Below are 20,523 nucleotides of genomic sequence, written 5' to 3'. Positions count from 1 at the left end.
GACAGAATCTGTGTGTCTGCTTCATCAGCTTTACCAGAATCTGCCTGAAGTGTCTGCTAAGGCCCGCATTGCTCTATAGTAAGTCCAGCTGCAACTGCTGATTTGTTTTGAAGATAATGTATCCAAGGCTATAATCCTCATCCTTGTTTCACTGTTTAGTCAATGATCCACAACAAGTATGTGCCTAAGAGGTATCCCAATACTTCACTGATTGCATGCTTGTTCAGGTTAGTGACTTGCTAAGTTGTGAAGCAAGGATGAGGATGGTGGCTGTAGAAAATAAAGTCAGCAGTGGCAGTTCTTTGTCAGATCAGAAACAAGTTCCCTTTTAAGTGCTTTTCATACCAAAGCCTGTCACTTTTATAGGTGGAGAAACACGTTTGTGGATACATACAGCCATTCAGCGTCTGACCCAGTCAGTCATTGAATGCACCATGCATAGTTAATGTTTAAGCCGCCATATCTTATACAATGAGCTATTTAATTCTGTGCATTTCTAAGAACTGGGAAACACTACCTTTTCATAACGTAAACACTATTGCAAACCTAATGTGTTCTGATAAATGTATGTGGTTAATACTTGTAATAGTTTCAGGATATTAGATTCCTTTTCTTAGTTTTTTTACTTTACATGCCTTTTAATATTTTTCTTTACATTTACTTGCACACCCAGGTGTACGGCCTTGGGACAAACCATAAAATTGCCAGGGGAGCGTGTAAAAGTTAACATTTTATGCACATGGCTTAAAAATCAGTTTGTCCAATCCCTTGTCACTGTCACTTTTGATGGACAGCTTGGTTTGCAAGTAGAACAAAAATAATACATTGTCTTATTTATAATATTATTGAAAAGAATGTAAAGTAGAAAATAAAAAAATATGAATAATATATTTACATGTATTTCATACAGTTATCAGAATATCATATTGTTATGCATAACTGAACTCCAAGCACTGTGTGTGTGTGTGTGTATGTGTGTGTATATATCTATAGCTATAGATCTATCTATATAGATATAGCTATATAGATAGATAGATCTATAGATAACTATATATGTATATAGATATTCCTCTACAGCCTCAAAGGATAAAACAAAATACCTTTGCAAACCCAGATAGTACCGTGTAATATAAATTGAAATCGTTGCTGAGCTGCATATTTCCTGTGCAAAGAGCAAAGTGGTGAAAGTGACCCAGCAGGTCCTTCGCCTGCAGGCTTCCTTCAGAAAACTGCAGGTGGAGGCAGTGGATACAAGACCAGTCACCTTGCTCAAGGAGCTACACATGCTGATTGAATCACTTACAGTGGATGCTATTCTTTGATGTTTAAAAGTTTATTTTCCTGCAGAATCAGCGTATCCACTAAGCACTGGCTCTGATATCCTGTTATAGGGTGGGTCCTTTCCCTTGCAGGGTTCTATGGAGCACTCTTGTGTGAGTAGTAAGCTGTGTGTCTCCACAAACACACAGGCACAGTAAGGCAAGCGAGTCCTCTTCTCCTCTCCTGCTTTCTCCTTCCTTCTCTCTTCTCCAAGCTAGTAGATGGACAGTTGCTGGAGAATGTGCTGTCCCATGTAATCTTATACTGGATAGGAAGCTCAGGAAAGCCGAGCAGAGAGAGCTGGAGCCAGCTGTTTGGAAGCATGGTGGCTGTAAGTGTTTGGGCATACATATAATATTGTATATTTTTTAGATCTGGATTCATTATTGAAAAGTGTTTGAGTCTTTCATTCTAGTTTAAACCACCATTTATAGTTCAGACTCTAGAGCACTCAGTTTAACATAGTGTAGACATTTTTGCATTAAGACAAATTAGTGATTTCATGGTCACGCATTGCTTTAGATTATTCTGTCAAGGTCAGGTACAGATCATGACTCGGGTGAAACACAAGTCTCTAGACTCTCATTCCTTAAAATGCTGTAAGGTCCACACCTAATGTTGTTGCAGCCAACCCCAACCACATGAAGGCAGCTGAGATTAGTGACCTCTAAGATCTTGGCTCTCTTTCCTACCCAGACTGCTTGGTGTGTCCCATCGTCGTTTGAAGAGCCTTAGCTGACTCAGGAAACAAAGAGAGAAGCCACACCTGACAATTATAAATGATGATGGTTAGAAGACTGACATGAGGGTGTTAGGTGCCCTCCTCTCTCTGTACATTAATTGATCTACCTGCTTTCTCAGCAACTGATGGCTGAGTTTATGGAGGTCTCTGAAGTTGTAGCTGCAAAGATTGTTAGATGGCTGTAAAGGTGGCCATACACTTTACAACCATCGCAAGACCTTAGTCTTGCGATGGTTGTAAAGTAATTAAAAAAACGTACGATATGGCCATCTTGGACAGACAGATCGTACTCGCGATCATCGCAAGCCCGCCCCCCTGAGGGGCGGGCTTGCGATGACCGCAATGCTGAACGTGCAGTGTGCGCGTGCGCACACCGGCCCGTTCCGCATTTGTCTCCCGAGCATGCCACAAACCAGCCGAAAATTTGAGGCTGGTTTTCGAACATGCTCCTTAGACAAAAGACGTGCAACCGTACAGTAAAAACGGTCACACGCCTGCCATACACTTTGCGATTATCATACGATCGCGGGATTTCCAGCGATTATTGTGCGATAATCGCACAGTGTATGGGGCCACCTTAAGACAGGCATTAATCTCTCTTTTATAATGCGTGGGTTCTCACATTTACCAATTTCATTACTCCTGGCAACTAATGAGATTTCATGTTAAATGATAAGTTGACCTTCGTTCATCTGGCCTTGCTCTAGGTAGATGCAGGAATATGGGCAGCTCTACCTATATCGACACTGTATGAGGTGATTTAAAGCAGTTTGATGTCCAGCTGTCCTTCCCCATCTTCACACTGCTCGATTCTCGTACGATCGCGGGATTTCGCCCGATTCTCGTACGAGAATCGAGCAGTGTATGGGCACCTTTAACCTCCGTACGAGCTCTGCCTGGGAGAGAATGTGCAGAAGTCTGAGCTTTGCAGCTGTGATCGAGTGATCACAATTGCAATGCTTTCCAGGCTTGAATACAAATATTAAAGAAATGCAAATTTTTTTAAATATATTATTAATTATGCATTTCTTTAATTTTTGCAAAAGGTGAAGTTATCCTTTAAATCTGATTAATAGATTTGGGTCACTGACCTTTTTATCAAATAGGCCCGTATTAGTACTTGTTGTGTTTCTGATATACCACTGGGGCAATTATGTGCTATCATGGATAGGTATCTATATGTGGAGAAAACTTTATATGCACAACTAACGCTGTGCTTTCAGTAGAAACACTTGGATTTGGTGTTGTGACACGAACAATGTCATTCTAACTGGCGTGACAAAGGAATACATAGCAGGACTGGTAGGATTAGAAAATATTTATTGGCTTTTCAACAAAAATGTGTGCTTACCTTAATAGCTCTGCATGATGGGTAAACACAGAGTGTATAGACTGCATGACTTTGGAGCTGCTCACTGCTGCCCTTCGTGTGACTGATTGCTTGCTTTAGTAGGGGTAGGCAACCTTGGCAGTCCAGTTGTGGTTTAACTACAAATCCCATCATTCATCTACCTCTGGAAGTCATACCTGTGGCGGTCAGTCTTGCAATGCATCATGGGATTTGTAGTTTCACCACAGCTGGAGTGCCAAGGTTGCCTAACCCTGTGTTATAGACTGTGCAACCTGTTTATTCTCTTGCCACCATTGGAAAGCAAGGATGGCACAATGGAAGTCCAGTGATTGGCAGATGTAGAGATTCGAGTAAACAGTTAGTAAAGACCAAAGCATACACACATCTGACCACAAACTCTTTCGATTGCTGTACTATTCTTGTGTTCATTGAGTACAGATGCTGCAGTTTGTTGTTGCTATAGTTCATCTGCTTAAATTATATTCCGTATGCTCACTAATTAGGAAGAGTTGCTCATAAACTGTTTTATGATATTGTTGTACAATCACTTCTAATAAAATGAGAACGCTTACTTAAAGGGACCCAGTTACTTGAAAAAAATCCTAAACTCATTCTTCTGCAAAAGAGGAGCTTTTATGTTCCCCTCTCCAGTGGCCCATGTCTCCCACAATCAGTGTCTTTGGCATTCCAAACTTTTGGGAGTGTTGAATGTCCATGTTCCCTTCTTTGCACTGTGGTTCCTTCCTCCACCCCCTATATCACTCCAAGACTCAGCAGTTGCACCTCACTGATTTAATTTATGGCATTTTATATTTTGCCTAGACAGGCTTCCAATATATATTTGGAGGGCTGGGCATCCTTGCTTTTCTGTGCTAATGAGACCCTGTGCCAATCTGCACTTGTAGGTAACTTACCTGAACTGCCCCGTGGAAGAATGTGTCTATATGAGCCAACCAATAAAATGACGCTTGGGTAAAAAGGAAACTATTATGGTTCATGGGAAATGTTTAAAGTCTTTTACTATATGGATACAATGTTTGTCTTAAAAATATTCATTTAATAGATGACAAAGAATGTCCAAAGCATTATGGGTTAGGTTAAGAGAGAGCACAACAGAGGTAGCTCCCTTTCATTTATTGCTATCTGTTTGTACTGAGCTGTCTGATGAGGAATGAGTCATTGGTCCTTCATTAGGTCCAGTGCTAATTTTGCTTTTATCTATCTAACTACAGTAGTAGGTGGAGAGAGCAATGAAAGTCTAGACCTGCTGGCTGGAAAAAGGACTCCCATCTATTTTTTCTGTATTTTTTTTAGTCCTGTTCATAACAAACAAACAAAAAAAAATGTATATATATATACACTCTATATGTAGTTGATAAATGCAAAGATAAAAAAACCGAAAACTAATACTTAGAGGCACACATAGGACTTAGTAGGCATTGAGGGTTAGTTCACACCAAGCGCGTTCCAGGAGCAGAGCAGATCTGTTACAGACCGGATCAAAACTGCGTCCAGCGGTATTTTGAGCTCTAGTTCACACCGCAGCGTTCAGTTCCAGAGCATGTAAAAAAACTGCAGCAAGCCTTATTTTACCTGCTCTGGAGCGCATGCAAACGCACTGGAACGCACTGAAAGCCCTTTTTTTTTTTTTATAATAAATTTTTTTTTTCTTTTACAAAAACGGCCCTGAACGCGGCAAAACACACTGCACTGCATGTGCAGAAACTCATGCAGATCTGGTCTGCATTTGGTGTGAACAAGCCCTTAAGGATAAATATTGCTCTAAAGAATAAAAAAGTAAAAACTCAAGTGTGTCCTTGTCATCTGTTTCATTATGTCTGTGTCATTAGAATAGTCAAAAGACAGCTAGACAGTCATTTTTAACAAATCCTAGTCTTCCTCACAGTGGTTTAAAGGGCCCTTTCTCTGCAATGTTGCAGTTGTTGCTATGTTTAGTATCGAAGTTTAGAGGAGGTCTTCTTGGTTCCTTTATCTTGTCTCATACTTTCTCAAATTCGATCTGTAATTTTTATTTTCCTATAATATATCCCAGTTTGGGAAGGTAAAGCTTCATTGCCCACACAAGGATTCCTCTTTTCTTTTTCTTCTGTGTTATTTTCAATGTTAAGCTTTTGCATACTTTCTGTCATGTCTTGTCTATGATTAGTACTCTGACCTCAGGCATAAATTCCATCTTCAACAGATTTGCCTTCCTTTTAACCTGTAGAAAACCTGACTGCACTACACTATTCCTTGTTTGTTTTCCATATCTCTTACTCTCAAGGTTCACATACCATGAGTCACTGTTCCTCTGCTGTTTTACTTTTCAATGCTTTTTCAGGAAAGTATGTGGGCGAGCAATGAGCATATATGTGTTAAACATGCCGTTAACTAAAAAAAAGCCAGTGTAGTTTCTCCACATTCTCTGTTTTTTTAGAACTCCATAGGTGAATTCTTTGTACTATATTTGAGTATCTGATCCCCTGTCACGACTTTAGCAATCCTTCAAAAACAACATACCTAAACAATCTTCAGTTTATACTCCGGAAGCTAAATTACCACACTTCATACTTGTGGATGAATGTGAACAGGCTGTGCAATATGATGGTTGTAAAGTAATTAAAAAAACGTACGATCTGCCCATCTTGGACAGGCAGATCTTACTTGCGATGACCGCAATGCTGAACGGGCAGTGTGTGCGTGCGCACACCGGCTCGTTCGGCATTTGTCTCCCGAGCACCGTTCAAACAAGCCGAAAATCGTAAGGATTTCGGCTGGTTTTCTAGCATGCTCCTTAGACAAAAGACGTGCGACCGTACAGTAGAAACAGTCGCATGTCTTCATTCACACTGCACGATTCTCGTACGATCGCAGGTGTATGGGCCCTTTACACACTGCAGAGGGAGTTGACTTTAGACTCCATTTGTTAATACTGGCTGGGGAGTCAGGTAGTCAAGAACTCTGGCAGGGCTATCTCGTTGTGTCCCAAAGAGATTGTTGCTGAGAGGTGCCTTGTTTCTTCACTGCCGCAGAGTCTTTGCATACTTTATACTGGCCAATGCATGGGGAGTTAAATGGATGGTGTTATCAAAGTGTTATACTAATTTTAGATACGTTGGTATGCCTTTGATTTCTGCAGTAGTTTTATCAGACTTTCCTCTTTCCAGAATACCGATGGTTAATCATCTGCCACCTATACAGAAAATAGCCTCTCTGTCATTCAAGTATTTTTATTTGAAAAACCATTTTTACATGAAAATATCCACTGTTGATCGTAAAGCAATATGATTGGGTTAAGAGGGCAATTGTGCACACTCGGGGAAGCCACTGACCCTTGCAGCAAACGTTTTTGTACAAAACAACAAAACTGTTCGCTGGGTTGGGTTTAGAACCCCATTATTTGTCATTCTTTAAAGACGAACTCTGGGCAAAGATTTTATTAACCCTTGCAGTGGGGCTACCCCCGCGCTGCAAGGGTTAACTGCTTGTTTTGGTTTACGGGGGAAAATAAAAAAGTTATATTCATCCAAGCTGCTGGCTTGCTCTTAGACCGCTCCTTGCAGCCTTGCTTTCCCTTCACTGCATTGGTCTAAGGTATGTGATTCATCACATTTTATACACTTTGTATAGGATGTGATGACACTGAGGAACATAATATAACTGGAGCATAGAAGATGCGGTGTCGCAGCCGGCCAGCTTGGAGAATTGGGTGAGAAAAATATTATTTTTCTTCCCTATACCAAAACAAGCAGTTAAACTTTGCAGTGCGGGGGGTAGCCTCACTGCAATGGTTAATTTTAAAAAATGCCTGGAGTTCTTTAAATAAGTTACAGAGACCAAAGTGGCGCAGGGATATTTTGTATTTGGGACCTTGCATGTATCTGAAAGTGTTATTGGAGAACACTTAATTGGCGACTGGATAAGTTCGTATTGTCCAACATGTTATGTAATCTTCTGTGTCTGTGGACAACCATGCAAAATCTCTGAAAATGTATTTTGCATTTTCAAAGACCTGGGGTACTGGTACCTTCATAAATGTCTGTGATATTGGTAGACATATACTTTGTCATGGTGCATAGCCTTGCTAAGAAATGCCAATCTGCACTAAGACATTTATAAAGCAGTATTAGAATTCAGCTGCTGATATTGTCTCGCAGGCATATCTTCATTTGTAGTAAATACTGTTTAATGACTTGAGTGTAAGCAAACCATTCAAATCAAGTTTGCACTAGAGAATGAGTTCATGCGAGTACGTTTGCTGGCATTGTTGCTTCATTGATCTAAATGAATGAATCCAGGTCATCCAGCCGTGAGTGGCTTCATTGTTATTCCAGTTCACAGAGCTGTCCATCTGTAGCTAGTATTGTGTGCTCTAGTTTACACATCAATGGACAGCTGACAGGCAAGGTGCCTAGAAGTAAATCTACTGCATTCTACACACATAGAGAAATATTGCTGGATGATTGCACTGACACAGGTCACCCACTCTCTATATTAAGTAGATCATTTCCAAAACGAAACGTCTGGAGAATAGAGCACAAAATGTGTGAATTGCTGCATATTTCATGAAAACTTTATTAAAGCTTAGCTTGTCTGAGATTCCTGTCTGTATGGCTTGGAGAACTTATTAACAATCAACTTCTCTACTTTGCACCCTTTTGGTCTTTTTAGATATACGCTAGCAACATTGCATGTAGAGCCTATGAGTACACCGGCACCACACCCCTAGTATCCAATGTAAAATATACAACAATTTTGGGTGGGGGCTTTAAAGGTCCCTTTTAAAGCCCCCAGACAAAATTGTTGTATATTTTACTTTTAAATATAGAGTTGAAAGCATATGGTTATATGTGTTTGATATATCTGGATTCAAACTGCTCCGAGTGCATGCAGCACATGTGTAGGTGTGAATGGGCCCATATAGTTTACCTTTCCCTTCACACTAAACTGAATCACATGCATTTGAACCAGCTGCATAGGAAATAATGAAGGGTATTTATCAAAACTGGAGCAGCTGTGCACAGCAACCAATTAGCTTATCTCTCTCATTTTTAAATCTTAACTGAACAAACTGAAAAGAGAAGCTGATTGGTTGCCATGCACGTCTGCTCCAGTTTTGATAAATTCCCCCCCAGTGTGTTCTCTATTGGAAGTGCATCTCAATGCAGAAAAAAATGCAGCTGCATGGAAACAGAAGAGTGTGAATAAGCCCTAAGTGCAAAAAAAAAATGTAGATCCTGGCAAAAATCTTATAAATGAATAAATGATTGTATATTCTGCCAGTACTGTGCTGTTATCGGTTACATTGTTCACAGATTTCTCTGGTCTACAGACCCCTCTCTATGTTATGGAGTAAAGGAGAGAGGGAGACATTGTGTAGTTCTAATACTTCCTGTCCTAGGATGATAAATGCTGCTACTCCATAGATACAGCACATTGAGTGAGTGTTGTCACTGTAGGGCAGGAAGTATGTAATTGGCAGGATCATCAGGTAAAAATAAAGGGGAAAAGGCCTGGAAAAAAAACTCCATTCATTCCAAAATCAAATGTTAAAATCGATTGCAATTTTGAACGACAATTATCAAGTCTCTGATGGCATTATGGAATGTTCTCCATATTTTTTGTATGAAAGTTCATACAAAAATCTACCAGTGTATGGCCAGCTTTAGACCATTTTTTTTCAAAACAGTGAAAGGAAATGGGCTAAGCCTGTTTTACTCCTTTTGATCTGAAAACTGATTGTACATAAATTTGTTCTGGGAAGAAAAGCATGTGTTTATTAAACGCTTTCTGCATTGTTTATATAAAACAATAATCTTAATAAAGATGTATTTTCTTTTTAAAATACAGTAAGAATGACCTTAACTTTCAGTGCTCTGGAGTTTATTCTTGTATTTTATGGTGCTCCTAGATGAAGATGGTTTTGGTTAGATAAACTGAAAAATAGACAATAGAATAATTGTTGTTCTGCCATTTGTTTTAAATAGTACTTGTTTACTGGACAGATACTTAACCTAGTTTACAGATATTTGATTCATAATGCTCAAATATTTAATAGTTTATAATATGTCATGTAAATTATTACTGATAAGTATAAATGGTTAACATCGTAAAATGTTTGTTTTTCTTATAGACTTCTTTGCTCTGCAAAGCTGCGATTCATGCGGGAGTTATTGCAGATGAACTTGGGGGTCAAATTCATGTCACACATCAGAAAGGTGCAAGTCGATACCGAGGGGTTCTGGCAAATGGAATCTTTTCAAAGGCGTAAGTAATTGCTGTGCTGAATTTCTGATGAGCTCCTTATTTTAAAGCGATTAAAGAGTGCAGGAATAGCTGCCTTTCAGTTATTAGATCATTGACTTTTAAACTGAAAAAAATAATTTAGGTAATTGTTCTTTCTTTTTTTTTTAACAATAAACACACTATTCACAATGCAGACAAGGACACTATGTGCCCTGCAGGTATATTCCAAGGGTGTTTCTGGTCTCCTGCCTTATGCATAGGTGACTTGCAGTTTTCTCCTTTTTTATGTTTAAAGCCCAACACCAGTCAAAAGTTTAAAGAGACCCTGTCACCAGCTTAAACAAATACAGGTAAAAGCATGGAGAAAAGCATTTTAAAAGCTTACTTTCAGCATTTTTATTCTTTTTAAAAGCATTTTTTTTCACTTGAAATGCGCTTCTGAAATGTTAACTACTCCAGGAGAGTCGTTTACCTAGCACAGCCCCCTCTCTCTTTGTACATCATGGCCCTCTCCTCTTCTGGAAGTGTCTAATTACTGTCCAATTACTGTCTATGCTGGCCCAGCATCTCAGCCTTACCCATCACCACCCTATATAATTTTTATGTAGCAACTAGGGGAGCAGTGTAGCACACTACTTCAGAGTATCACTTGACTGACAGTTCTGGGTCTGCTCAGGCTGCTGACATCACATCCAAGACGGTGGCACCCAGCACCCGTCTCAGGTCTTTTAGATGACTGCACAAGGGCAGGCTTTTATAGATAAATAATTAAAATACGTTAATTGAACATATTTTATGGGAAGATTGTTGCTGAAATGAATGATCTGATGACAGGGCCTCTTTAAGTGTTAGTAGAGTGAATAAGGTTTAGAACATCTATCTTTTTTTCTGTCTATGGCTCCATTGGGTACATTTCCTCTCAATTTATGTCTCATTGATTCCAGGACCAAAAATTAAAGAAATTGGGTTACTGGGACAGGATGTTAGGCAGCCATAAAAACTTAACAAATGTTCTAACCTTTAGCCTCAGTACTAAACAAAGGGTCTTTTTCATGCATCTGATTTAAAAGCCCCTTAATCTTCATGTGATCCTGTCTCCCCAACAAGGGCACAGACAGCAATATAACTGACAGAAGATCTAATTCTAGCAATAAACATTACGATTTCCAAGAGCTGAATGAGAGAAATCAACAGATCCCCCATCCATGCTATACAGTGTGAATAGACGAATATCCCCTGCTGGTTATTTTATTCTGACAGCTGGCAACCACGGCTGTCAGAATACCCGAACAGTAACTCTATCTGATTAGCTGCAGTCTCTGTTTAGCTGAAAACTTTTTGCCCAGTTCCTTTTTGATTATTTTTAGATTTCAGTTTATCACCCAGGTGGTCCTGAGAGGTCCACCCATAGATCAAACTTCAGTAGAAATCATCATCATCATCATCATCATCATCATCATCTGAAATTTGCTCCGTGTGCGGCTTCTTCCATGGAACTGGAGTTGCTTTCAGTTATACTTCTAGCTGGCCACAGTCTGACACCGTGTCTAACATCTAATGTCAAAACCTTTTCAGTGTTAAAGCTGTGAGCAGTGATTGTGTAGTGATATTTGACAACTTGTTTCACTTGCGTTTAAAGTTCATTCCAAGAAATGCTGAAGCAGGTGTCACTTCAGATGAAACATCAAAGTATATACAGCATTATAATAACCATGCAGCGAGAGTGTGTAATACAGTCTACTGACAACATTTGACAGGTTCTTTTAAAGAATGACAGTGTCACATTATCACTGATGAGCAGTAGAAGTTGTGGCGGATAAACCCGTGTACATTTCCCTGTATTAGCAGTTTTCAGTTCTGCTTACATTCATCATTTAGTCTCTTACTGGCTTAAACTTTCACATTCAGTAACTTGTTCTCTAATGATCTCCCTGACATGTTAATGTGTAGCCAGGCTGGAAGTACAAGTTGTAATGCAATGTGACGCCATCAGTGGCTTTCTTGCTTACTGTATGGACCTGACCTTGCCATTCCACTCCGATCATTCCGCTGGCTTGGAAGTAATTTGCAGTCCTTTTCTACCATGTGGGCACACAATAGTTTCCTCTTTCACAGACACATAATGGGTATTGTCAGGGGTTAAATGCTAAGGGACCTTCCAATGCTAGTTCAGATGATGGTGGCTATGTGTCTGTGGAAGTCTTTGTTCTAGCACCTTCACTTTGCTGGGGATTTTTAGTAAAGGGAAACTATTGTGTATTCTCACTGGATATATATTTTATTGTTGCCGAGTTTACCCTGAAGTGATTTTGATCTGATTTTCACATGTTACAGGCTTGTTCTTCCACATTATTGTTATTTTATTAAATGAAACCTTGCAGTAAAGACCTTGCAAGGTCTGTTTATTTAGATAGGCACTTGCATTAGTAATTGAGATGTGGAATCGTTCGTTCCCCATCTCAAAACGCTGAACAAAAAGTGAATATATATATATATATATAATATACACCCCCTGCTTTTGCCTGCCCTGTAGCATCATCTCACAAGATTTGAGATGCTTGGCATTCCATGGGATATTGCTCAAAGGATGCTGGAGTACAGAAGCCAATGGAAAAGTATTTTAAATTTAACATACCTCCACACCAAAAACCGCTTAGGATTGGTGAGGGGCCCCCCTTACTAATTTAGTGGACCTTGATATTTGTAGATAAGCCAATAGAGGGAGAAGCCATTCAATTTCCATCACTGTTTTAGCCGGCAAGACTTGTATTGGGAGAAATATCAGAAAAGCACAACTTTTTGTGTAGCGTTATAAATCGGGAAGCGGAGCTTGCATATGTAATGAGCAAAAATGCATATAGGATAACACATTTTACATGAGGAAAAAAAAGTATTTTATAAACACGTTGATGTATATCTAAAAAATACATCTTTTTATACACCATACATTCCAGTGTAAAGTATCAATATATTGAATTATGAACCCGTTATTGATGTTTAACAGTACTGGACCTTGTATAAATGTAAGTTACCTGTCCTGCCAGCAGCATCCAGTTGGAATTTAACTGTTTTGTTTTTTAGTCAGCACTATATATCCATGTGATTGGAATAAATAGTTTTTTTGGTAACTTGGCCATTTCTTCAGACTAGTTTTTTTAAAGTATTTGTATGCATCATACCTGAAGATGTAACAGCTTCTTTATCAAACTTGAAGTTTATCTCTAGGCATTTGCTGTTTGTGTACCATTGGGAAATTAGTCCTTTACTTCCTGTCCCGGAGATGCAACGAAGTTAGGGGAAAACTCCCAAAGTTAAAAAGTGAGGGGATCTCGCCTCTTAGTTGTCTACGGAACAGATTTTCCCTTACCTATTGTTTTCAGTGACACTGGTCACTAGTAAAAGTAGGGGGGCGAATCTCCCCAATAGGGAAACGGACAGCAATAAAAATGTGACAATGTATCTAATTCTTCCTCACTCTAACCAAAACTTTTTTTTTTTTTTTTTTTATAAATTGATTTGCTTAGAGGGGCACTTTGATTATGAAGAAACCTTGTTGTTAGGCTGTCTTATTAAGATTCATATGAAGTACAATACTTGGACAGGGTCTTTAGCATAATGAACCGTAAACACTGATGGCCAAGTCAATGATGTCACATTCAGTCCTCAAGCCAAATGTTATGCAAGCCTCGGATGACTGCATATACTTATGCATTCATCTGTAAGTGATAGTTTAGCTATAAGAGTGACATGAGAAATGTTCCTAATAAAAAGGAGCATTTAATGCAACTCTGATCTAAAAAGTTCAAACACATGTATTCCAAACCATATCACCTGACAATTTCAGCACGACCCCCCGCCCCCCACACCCCAATACACACACACACACACACACACACACACACACACACACACTGGTCTGAGATCCAGTGGAATAAAAACACATTTGAGTGATTTACAGTGGAAGTAAACCACAGTATGTTGGTGGGTTTTTGCCACCAACACATTACTTGCACATTACTTGCACACTTGGCATACAAGTGTGCCCTGTACAGTGCTGTGCAATACATTTTTGTCCCCTGCTGCCACTGTCTCTGCCACCATCACTTCTGGGTTCCCTGGCATCATTTTCAGGCATTGAGTGGCCACTGATGAAACTCCTGTGCATGTGCATTGGAGATGCATCCTCCCCTGCACCAGGATCATCTTTAGAGATGCCATGAATGAGCTACGAGTGTACATTGCGAATGTGCCACACAGCATACACGGAGATTTAAAAAATTGCTGCTGAAGGGAGGAAGACTTTTTTTGGGCAGATGAGATTTTGCATGTCTCTGCTTCCAAAACTCCGACCTCCAAACAATTTTTAATTTTTTCTGACTTCTGCTTTCATTATTCCTGATGAAACAATCGGAAACCTTCATACATGGGTTTATTTCAGTAAAATTACTCTGGACATGAAGACTGCCTCCACCATATGACATATGGTCCCCACTACTGTGAGCACATTTAAATTGCCAAGCACTTTAAATGCAGCCCCAGAAAACTCTGCAAACATGACAATGATCGGTGACAATGAGAGGACACTATGCAAACAGACGTGGGGCAAAGGCCTTTGGAAAGTAAAGAGGAGTCATGTTCAATAATCATCTGTCATCTCTAGTGGAGACACTGATAGGAGCAATGCTTTGTAACTCTCCCAGATAATGAGATTAACCGCCTTGTGAAAGAATGCTTTGTCTAGTTTCTACTAATCTCTGCTCCCCTTTTTGTTTTATGTTGCAGTGGCTCACTTTCAGACCGCCGGTTTGTGTTTAACAGCCTTGGTAAGAATAATACACTGGAAATGCCTGCATGTGTGTTTTGTTTTTTTCTATGTGATTGAACAAGGTCAGATCTCTGCACAAGTGACAAAGTAAAAAACAAATATTATTCAATAGAGTGCTTCTTTTGATCCAATATAATGTGTCAATACAGTACTAATATATCTTACAGCCATTCTGTGGTGCTTCTAAGGGATTTTCAAACAAGCTAGAGACAGACTGTTGTGGCTTTTTTTTAGCACCTGTAGACATAATCATAAGTGATTATTCTTAAACTGCATCCAACTCCAAGAAAAAAAATTCAATATATTGTAGTTGATCAATCCTAACTGTGGTGGCTGCATTAGTTTTCTTTTGTAGGCTTTTTTTCCCTTTTTTATTTTCGCCTGGTTGATCTGGCCAGTAACACACTTCCTGTCTGGGTGGCTCCACTCTATTGGGGAGCAATGGAGCCACCATTGGAGAGCAGCATTGTCACCCTGTGGAGATGTTAGTATTAGATACACCAGCAGATTTAGATGGCCTTGACTGACTATTTTAAATCTCAACTCCAGATAACACTTTTTAAGCAGTTTATAGAAAGTTTTTTTTTCCCCCCCCTTTTTGGAATAAAGATTTGACATAAAATAAAAGCTGACCATTGTAAACATCCCATCAGTGTTAAATGGTTTGTCTCAACCTTCTGACACTTTTGCTGAACAGTTTGGTCTGTTAAGAAAGATTTAAAAAAAAACTTGCTGGCCAGATCACCAGAAGAAAATAAAAGGGGGAAAAAGAATCCTGAAAAAATTACTACAGCTACCACATCTGAGAATTGGTAAGCTGTAATATTGTACAGTTTTGCTTTTGGGTTTAGTTATACTTTAAGTGCAACTAATCATAATTTACTTTGATGACGTCAAACCGGTATATGAATAATTCTGTTTGGGTGCTACAGGTTAACCGTAGACAATATTAAGGCTTCTAATCTGCCAAGGAGACAATCCGATGTCTGTTAGCTCCCTGCAGACACCACTAGTATAGATACCTTGAGGAAATGGTTATGTGGATCTGTGAAAGCATTCCAGCTAGCAGTCACCTGGGGTTAGAATGGATCTGCAGCTGTTCAGTAAATATCTAGCTTGTTGAGGCAATGAGCGAAGGTTGTACAAATTCCACATGTTGAGTCTGCCTGCAGGGTAACCCCTGCCAATAGCGTGTAAATACACACTGTTACTGAGAGACAGAAGTAGAAACCATTACTTCTATGGCTGATTAGCTTGTTTCCAGTGAACATGATGGAAGATCCTTCTAAGACCAAATGAATGGGAATTTTGGAAAACACGAAAACTCTCTGCATTGTGTCTTGATGATTTATAATGATATAAGTGCTCATTTGTCAGGTGTCTGCTTTTTATGACTTAGTTCTCACGGTGTACAGTGCTACATCAATGCCATTTCCAATGTGTGTCTTGGCCAAGCTAACCACTGTCATTTCTGAATGTCCCCAAAACAGAATTATCACAAACACTTTTGGGTATAATGTCCCTTTTAACATTTTTATTTTTTACAATTAGATGTAAAACGTATATCCACGGTGTTAAGAGTTATGAAATGTGACAGTAGAACAGCTTATTCTTTCCTTTGGCTAGTTTTTGGGAAGTATTGAGAGAACAGGCCATGTTTTCACTTAAATCTTTACCTATTGTTTGCTATGATGCATTACCAAATCTCATTGTTTTTAATTTTACCTTAATTTTTTTTTAGATTGCAGCACTTCATTGACTGCAGGGCACAGTCAAGAGAAATTTTCAGCTACCTCATCCTGGGAATTCAGAAGTGAGAATGGGGAGACGGTGGTCTGGTCCCCTGGGAAGGCCCAACTCAATACACAGGGGTTGTCCTGGGCTTCCAATCATCAGTCTGACCGTGAATGGCTAGAAATTGATCTAGGAGACAGAAGGAAAATAACTGGTAAGTCTATCTTGAGTCTTTTATATTTGATGGCTACGACTAAGGTCCAGTTTGGGGGCTGAAACATGTAAGCATTTGTTTGCTGCTTTTATGCCTTCTTACAAATAAAGTATTGAGTGGATGGATCCCCTTACGACTGCTGTTTTTAACCTATTACCCAAGTCTATTTGTTTGTCTAGTGTAGCAAAGAATTCTAACTTAAACTGCTGATAAAATATGGACAAATACAAATATGAAAGTTGACATTTCGAGGCTGTACATGGAATCCTTTAAGATTGACTTTCATTTGCTGTGTGAACCTAAAACTATAATTAATGTATTATTTTTGTGGCTATTTTCTGGGTCTCCTAATTTCGCAACCACCAAAAACCTAATACATATCTATATAATCGGGTATATGCATGGTTCATTTAGGAGGCACCAATCATTTTTTGGGTCACAGAGATGCAAGTATGGTGAAGGCCTTAACAAAATGTTGTTTTTATACATAGAACTATGTGGCTGTGTCACACTTTTGTTTCGAATTGACCACATAATGGAAACTCGGACCTATCTTTCCCCCAAAAAACTTAAGCCTTGTATTTGGTTTGTTCCAGGTATTGTTACTACAGGCTCCACATTGCCAAACTTTAACTTTTATGTGAAATCTTTTATTATTAACTTTACAAGAGATGGATTGAAGTGGAGGACTTACAAGGGAGCAATGAACAATGAAGAAAAGGTGATTTTATTTTTTTCTTTCTCCATATTCATTTTTTGTTTACTTTGCTTTTTGTTTGATAATGTTGCCTGTGTACATTGTTACTATAAAATTGTTATAAGACATAGCACTGTTTAGTATCAGTAATAGCTTATTTGTGTGTATGGTCATTTTTGCATCTGTGGGCCCCCATCAAATCACTGGACATTGATCTTCAGCACCATATATTGTCCTTCCAAACTGACAATATACAGTATGTGTCTTTTCAGACAACCAGGCCACCTGTGGGATCACCTTAAATTAGAACTGAAGCCAAATTTCTTTTCGTTTTGGAGAGAGCGAATGAGGTTATAACCCTTCAACCTTTTTGCCATCTGTGTCCCATTGGGGAGTTTTCCCTTCACTACCTGTGTGATAGCCACAATGGAAAGTTAGAGGAAATCCCTACAAAATGTGAGGAGATCCATGGTGGTCAGCAGGCTTACCAGAACTAGCGTCTCCATTGAAAGACTTCCAATCTATTCCTGTTCTGGTGATTTTCTCCCACTTTTTAGTGATTACAGTCATCAGGACTAATAGAGAGGATGAATCTCCCTAACTGGAACACAGATGGCAATAAAAAAACTGACGTGTTCTTATTCCTCTCCACTCTATCCAAAACTGCAAAAAAAAAAAATTGCCTTCAGTTGCAAAAAATATGCCTTTGCAGGCGAATCCCAACTTTACATTGGTTTCCCGAATTGGTTCATGTTTTCAAGCCTATATTGGTCTGACATATGAAAGTATAGAGCACAAGCACAAAGCTGTCAGTAGCAACCCCTCGGATGCTGCTGTCTTGTTTCTGGTACATACAATTCAAAAATCTGAGAAATTGCTAAAGACATAACGCACAGCTATCACTTTATCTAGTAAGATGTCTCATGTGACTCTCTAATCTCATAATGTATCCTTTGTAATATCTTTGCATTGTAATAATTTGTGTGACTCTCTGTAGTGAAATAATGTGTATGTATTGTGTTGTTCATTAATATAAAGGTATTGGAGGGGAACTCAGACTATGAAGATCAGACTCGTAACAACTTGATTCCTCCTGTTGTGGCACGAGCTCTCCGTATAATACCACGTTCTTGGAACCAAAGGATTGCTATGAAAGTGGAACTTATAGGATGCGCTCTTTCACAGTGTATGTACAAGAACCATCACTTCTATCATACTGTATTGTTCTGTCTGTAATGCTTCACAGAAAGCAGCTGCATCCAATTAAACAAGAGTATTTTATACTACGTGTAGGTGGTAAATCTGCATGTTTTGTAGAGCAGAATTGCCAGCAATACAATACTAAAAAAAAAAAATCATTTTTTTAAATCAATATAATGTATTAGTCTCCTGGTGTCTACCTTGTAGGTTTATCACTGAGAATCTTAATCTATATATGCTACTAACTCTTCAAAGCCCAACTGAATTTTCAGTTTAGATATGCTAAATAAATATCATGTGTGTTAAAACAAAAAGTGTCCAAAGCCTTACAGTTAGTTTTCTATAAAAAAAAAAAAAAAAGCAGCCACAACCTGAGTAGAAAAGCCTGTTCCAGCCAGTTGCCAGCATGCATTAGAGGAGGACCCTTACTCTCTGTATGGAAGCAGTGGTCACTTTGCTGTAGTCCAACGTGCCCTCTACAGAGTCGGATTCGAGAAACATGAATACTCCTTGTTGATTCGGGAGCTCAAGTTCTGATTACGCAGGAGGCATGTCAGATGCCTGCAGAGATATCACTGCTTCCACATGGGCGCTGCTCTGTGTCCCAGCGGGGAGGAGAGAAACTGTGACAGGTGGCCAAGCGCTGCGGGAGGATAGTGCTATGAGCTGCCGGCGTCTCTCCTCCCACACTGCTCAGCCTCCTATCACAGTCCGGCAGAGCAGTGTGTGGGCGTAGACAGCCCACGCTGTCACAGGAGTCTGAGCTCTCCTCCCTACACCGCTCGCTCTGCCTCCTGTGACAGCTTGGAGAGCGGTACAAACACTAAGGCTGGGTTCACACCTGGGCGTTTTTCAGCGCTGATCGAAGCACTGAAAAACGCTCAGCAAGTGAAATCATATCATTTCCTATGGGCAGGCGCTGAAAAACGCCCTACGCCCAAACAAGTACAGGAGCTTCTTTGGGGCATATTTCAGCGCTTATCCTTTGGTATTCACGAGTGTGGCTTGGGGTTAACAAAGTGGTAACCCCCGAGCCACACTCGGGAATACAGCATAGATCTTACCTTGTCCGCGATCCCCGCTGTGTCCTCTGGCCGATGCCGTCTTCCGGGTTCAGTCCCTTGCAAGGGTCCGTGTCACAGGGGGGCGGAACCGGCGGCAAGTTTGAAAGTAAAAAAAAAAAAGAGAAAATAAGGGGGGGAAAAATTAAGAATCATACCGCCAGGGAGGTATAAAAACGAGCGTCGAACGCGCGTTTCACTGAATGAAAAAATGAGCTGAAAAACGAGCTGAAAAAACGTGTCTATAGTACGCCCAGGTGTGAACCCAGCCTCAGCGATTAGTGATCGCTGTGTGTTTGTACATAATTGAGGACATAGCATGTTGACTACTGTATATACTCAATTATGAATGAATGGGAGTGATCTACATCACCTCCTGTTCATTCATGATTGTGGTTATAGCAAAAACACAATGTTCTCATGTTATCAATGAACAGGAACACTCATAGAGGATTCCTGTTCATTTATAACAGGGGCTGTTTAGACCCCCAATATTTCCCCGAAGCCCCTCAAAGTAAAGTAAAAAATTAAAAATATTTATTACAAAATAAATTAAAATTAAATATTTGAAAAAATTAAAATAAAAAACATTTTCGGACTGACATTTTTTTTTTATTTCGGTTTTGAAATTTCCATTTCGGTGCACCTCTAATTTTAACCACAACCCGTAGGAGCAACAATGCAGTAATTCTCTGACAACTCATTTATGTTCTTTCCCCACAGCTCACAACTCATCCACCCACCCCATGTGGAAGAAGCCAAATGAAAAGAGGACCAAAATCCCAGTAAAAGAGGAAGAGAACATCACTGAGCCAGTTCCATCAGAAGAAAATGACTTTGGTATGGATCTCTTTCTGAAAAAGAAAGTTTACATATAAAACATGACATGTTAAAAATCAAGCTTTAGTGAACTTCATAATTTAACCAGCGAGATTGAATTCTTTCTTTGTTCTCCATTTAGGGTGGAAACTTATTGTTGTCCTTATCCCAGTGGTGCTAGTTCTGTGTATAATCGTGACTGGGATCGGTATATGCATAACCCGGAGGTAGGTTCTCCAATTCTGATAACATGCTGGTTGGGATGGGTGATGCCATATCTGAAACTGTCTGACCCCGTTATGTTAAGTATTTTA

General features: G+C 39.5%; 1 protein-coding gene across 1 annotated transcript in view; it reads left to right on the top strand.

Annotated features, from left to right (window-relative positions):
• DCBLD1 (discoidin, CUB and LCCL domain containing 1) overlaps nucleotides 1-20,523 on the top strand; it is a 76,171-nt gene that overhangs the window by 49,228 nt on the left and 6,420 nt on the right. The window contains exons 8-14 of the mRNA XM_018563897.1: nucleotides 9,547-9,680; nucleotides 14,442-14,482; nucleotides 16,226-16,432; nucleotides 17,029-17,153; nucleotides 18,168-18,315; nucleotides 20,114-20,230; nucleotides 20,352-20,436. Of these exons, the coding sequence (XP_018419399.1) occupies nucleotides 9,547-9,680; nucleotides 14,442-14,482; nucleotides 16,226-16,432; nucleotides 17,029-17,153; nucleotides 18,168-18,315; nucleotides 20,114-20,230; nucleotides 20,352-20,436 (857 nt within the window). The remainder of the gene's footprint in view (nucleotides 1-9,546; nucleotides 9,681-14,441; nucleotides 14,483-16,225; nucleotides 16,433-17,028; nucleotides 17,154-18,167; nucleotides 18,316-20,113; nucleotides 20,231-20,351; nucleotides 20,437-20,523) is intronic.

The sequence above is a fragment of the Nanorana parkeri genome, unplaced genomic scaffold (assembly GCF_000935625.1).
Source record: "Nanorana parkeri isolate BGI_ZX_2015 unplaced genomic scaffold, ASM93562v1 scaffold22, whole genome shotgun sequence".
In the NCBI taxonomy this organism is placed as follows: domain Eukaryota; kingdom Metazoa; phylum Chordata; class Amphibia; order Anura; family Dicroglossidae; genus Nanorana; species Nanorana parkeri.
This window is presented reverse-complemented; position numbering and strand designations above follow the sequence as displayed.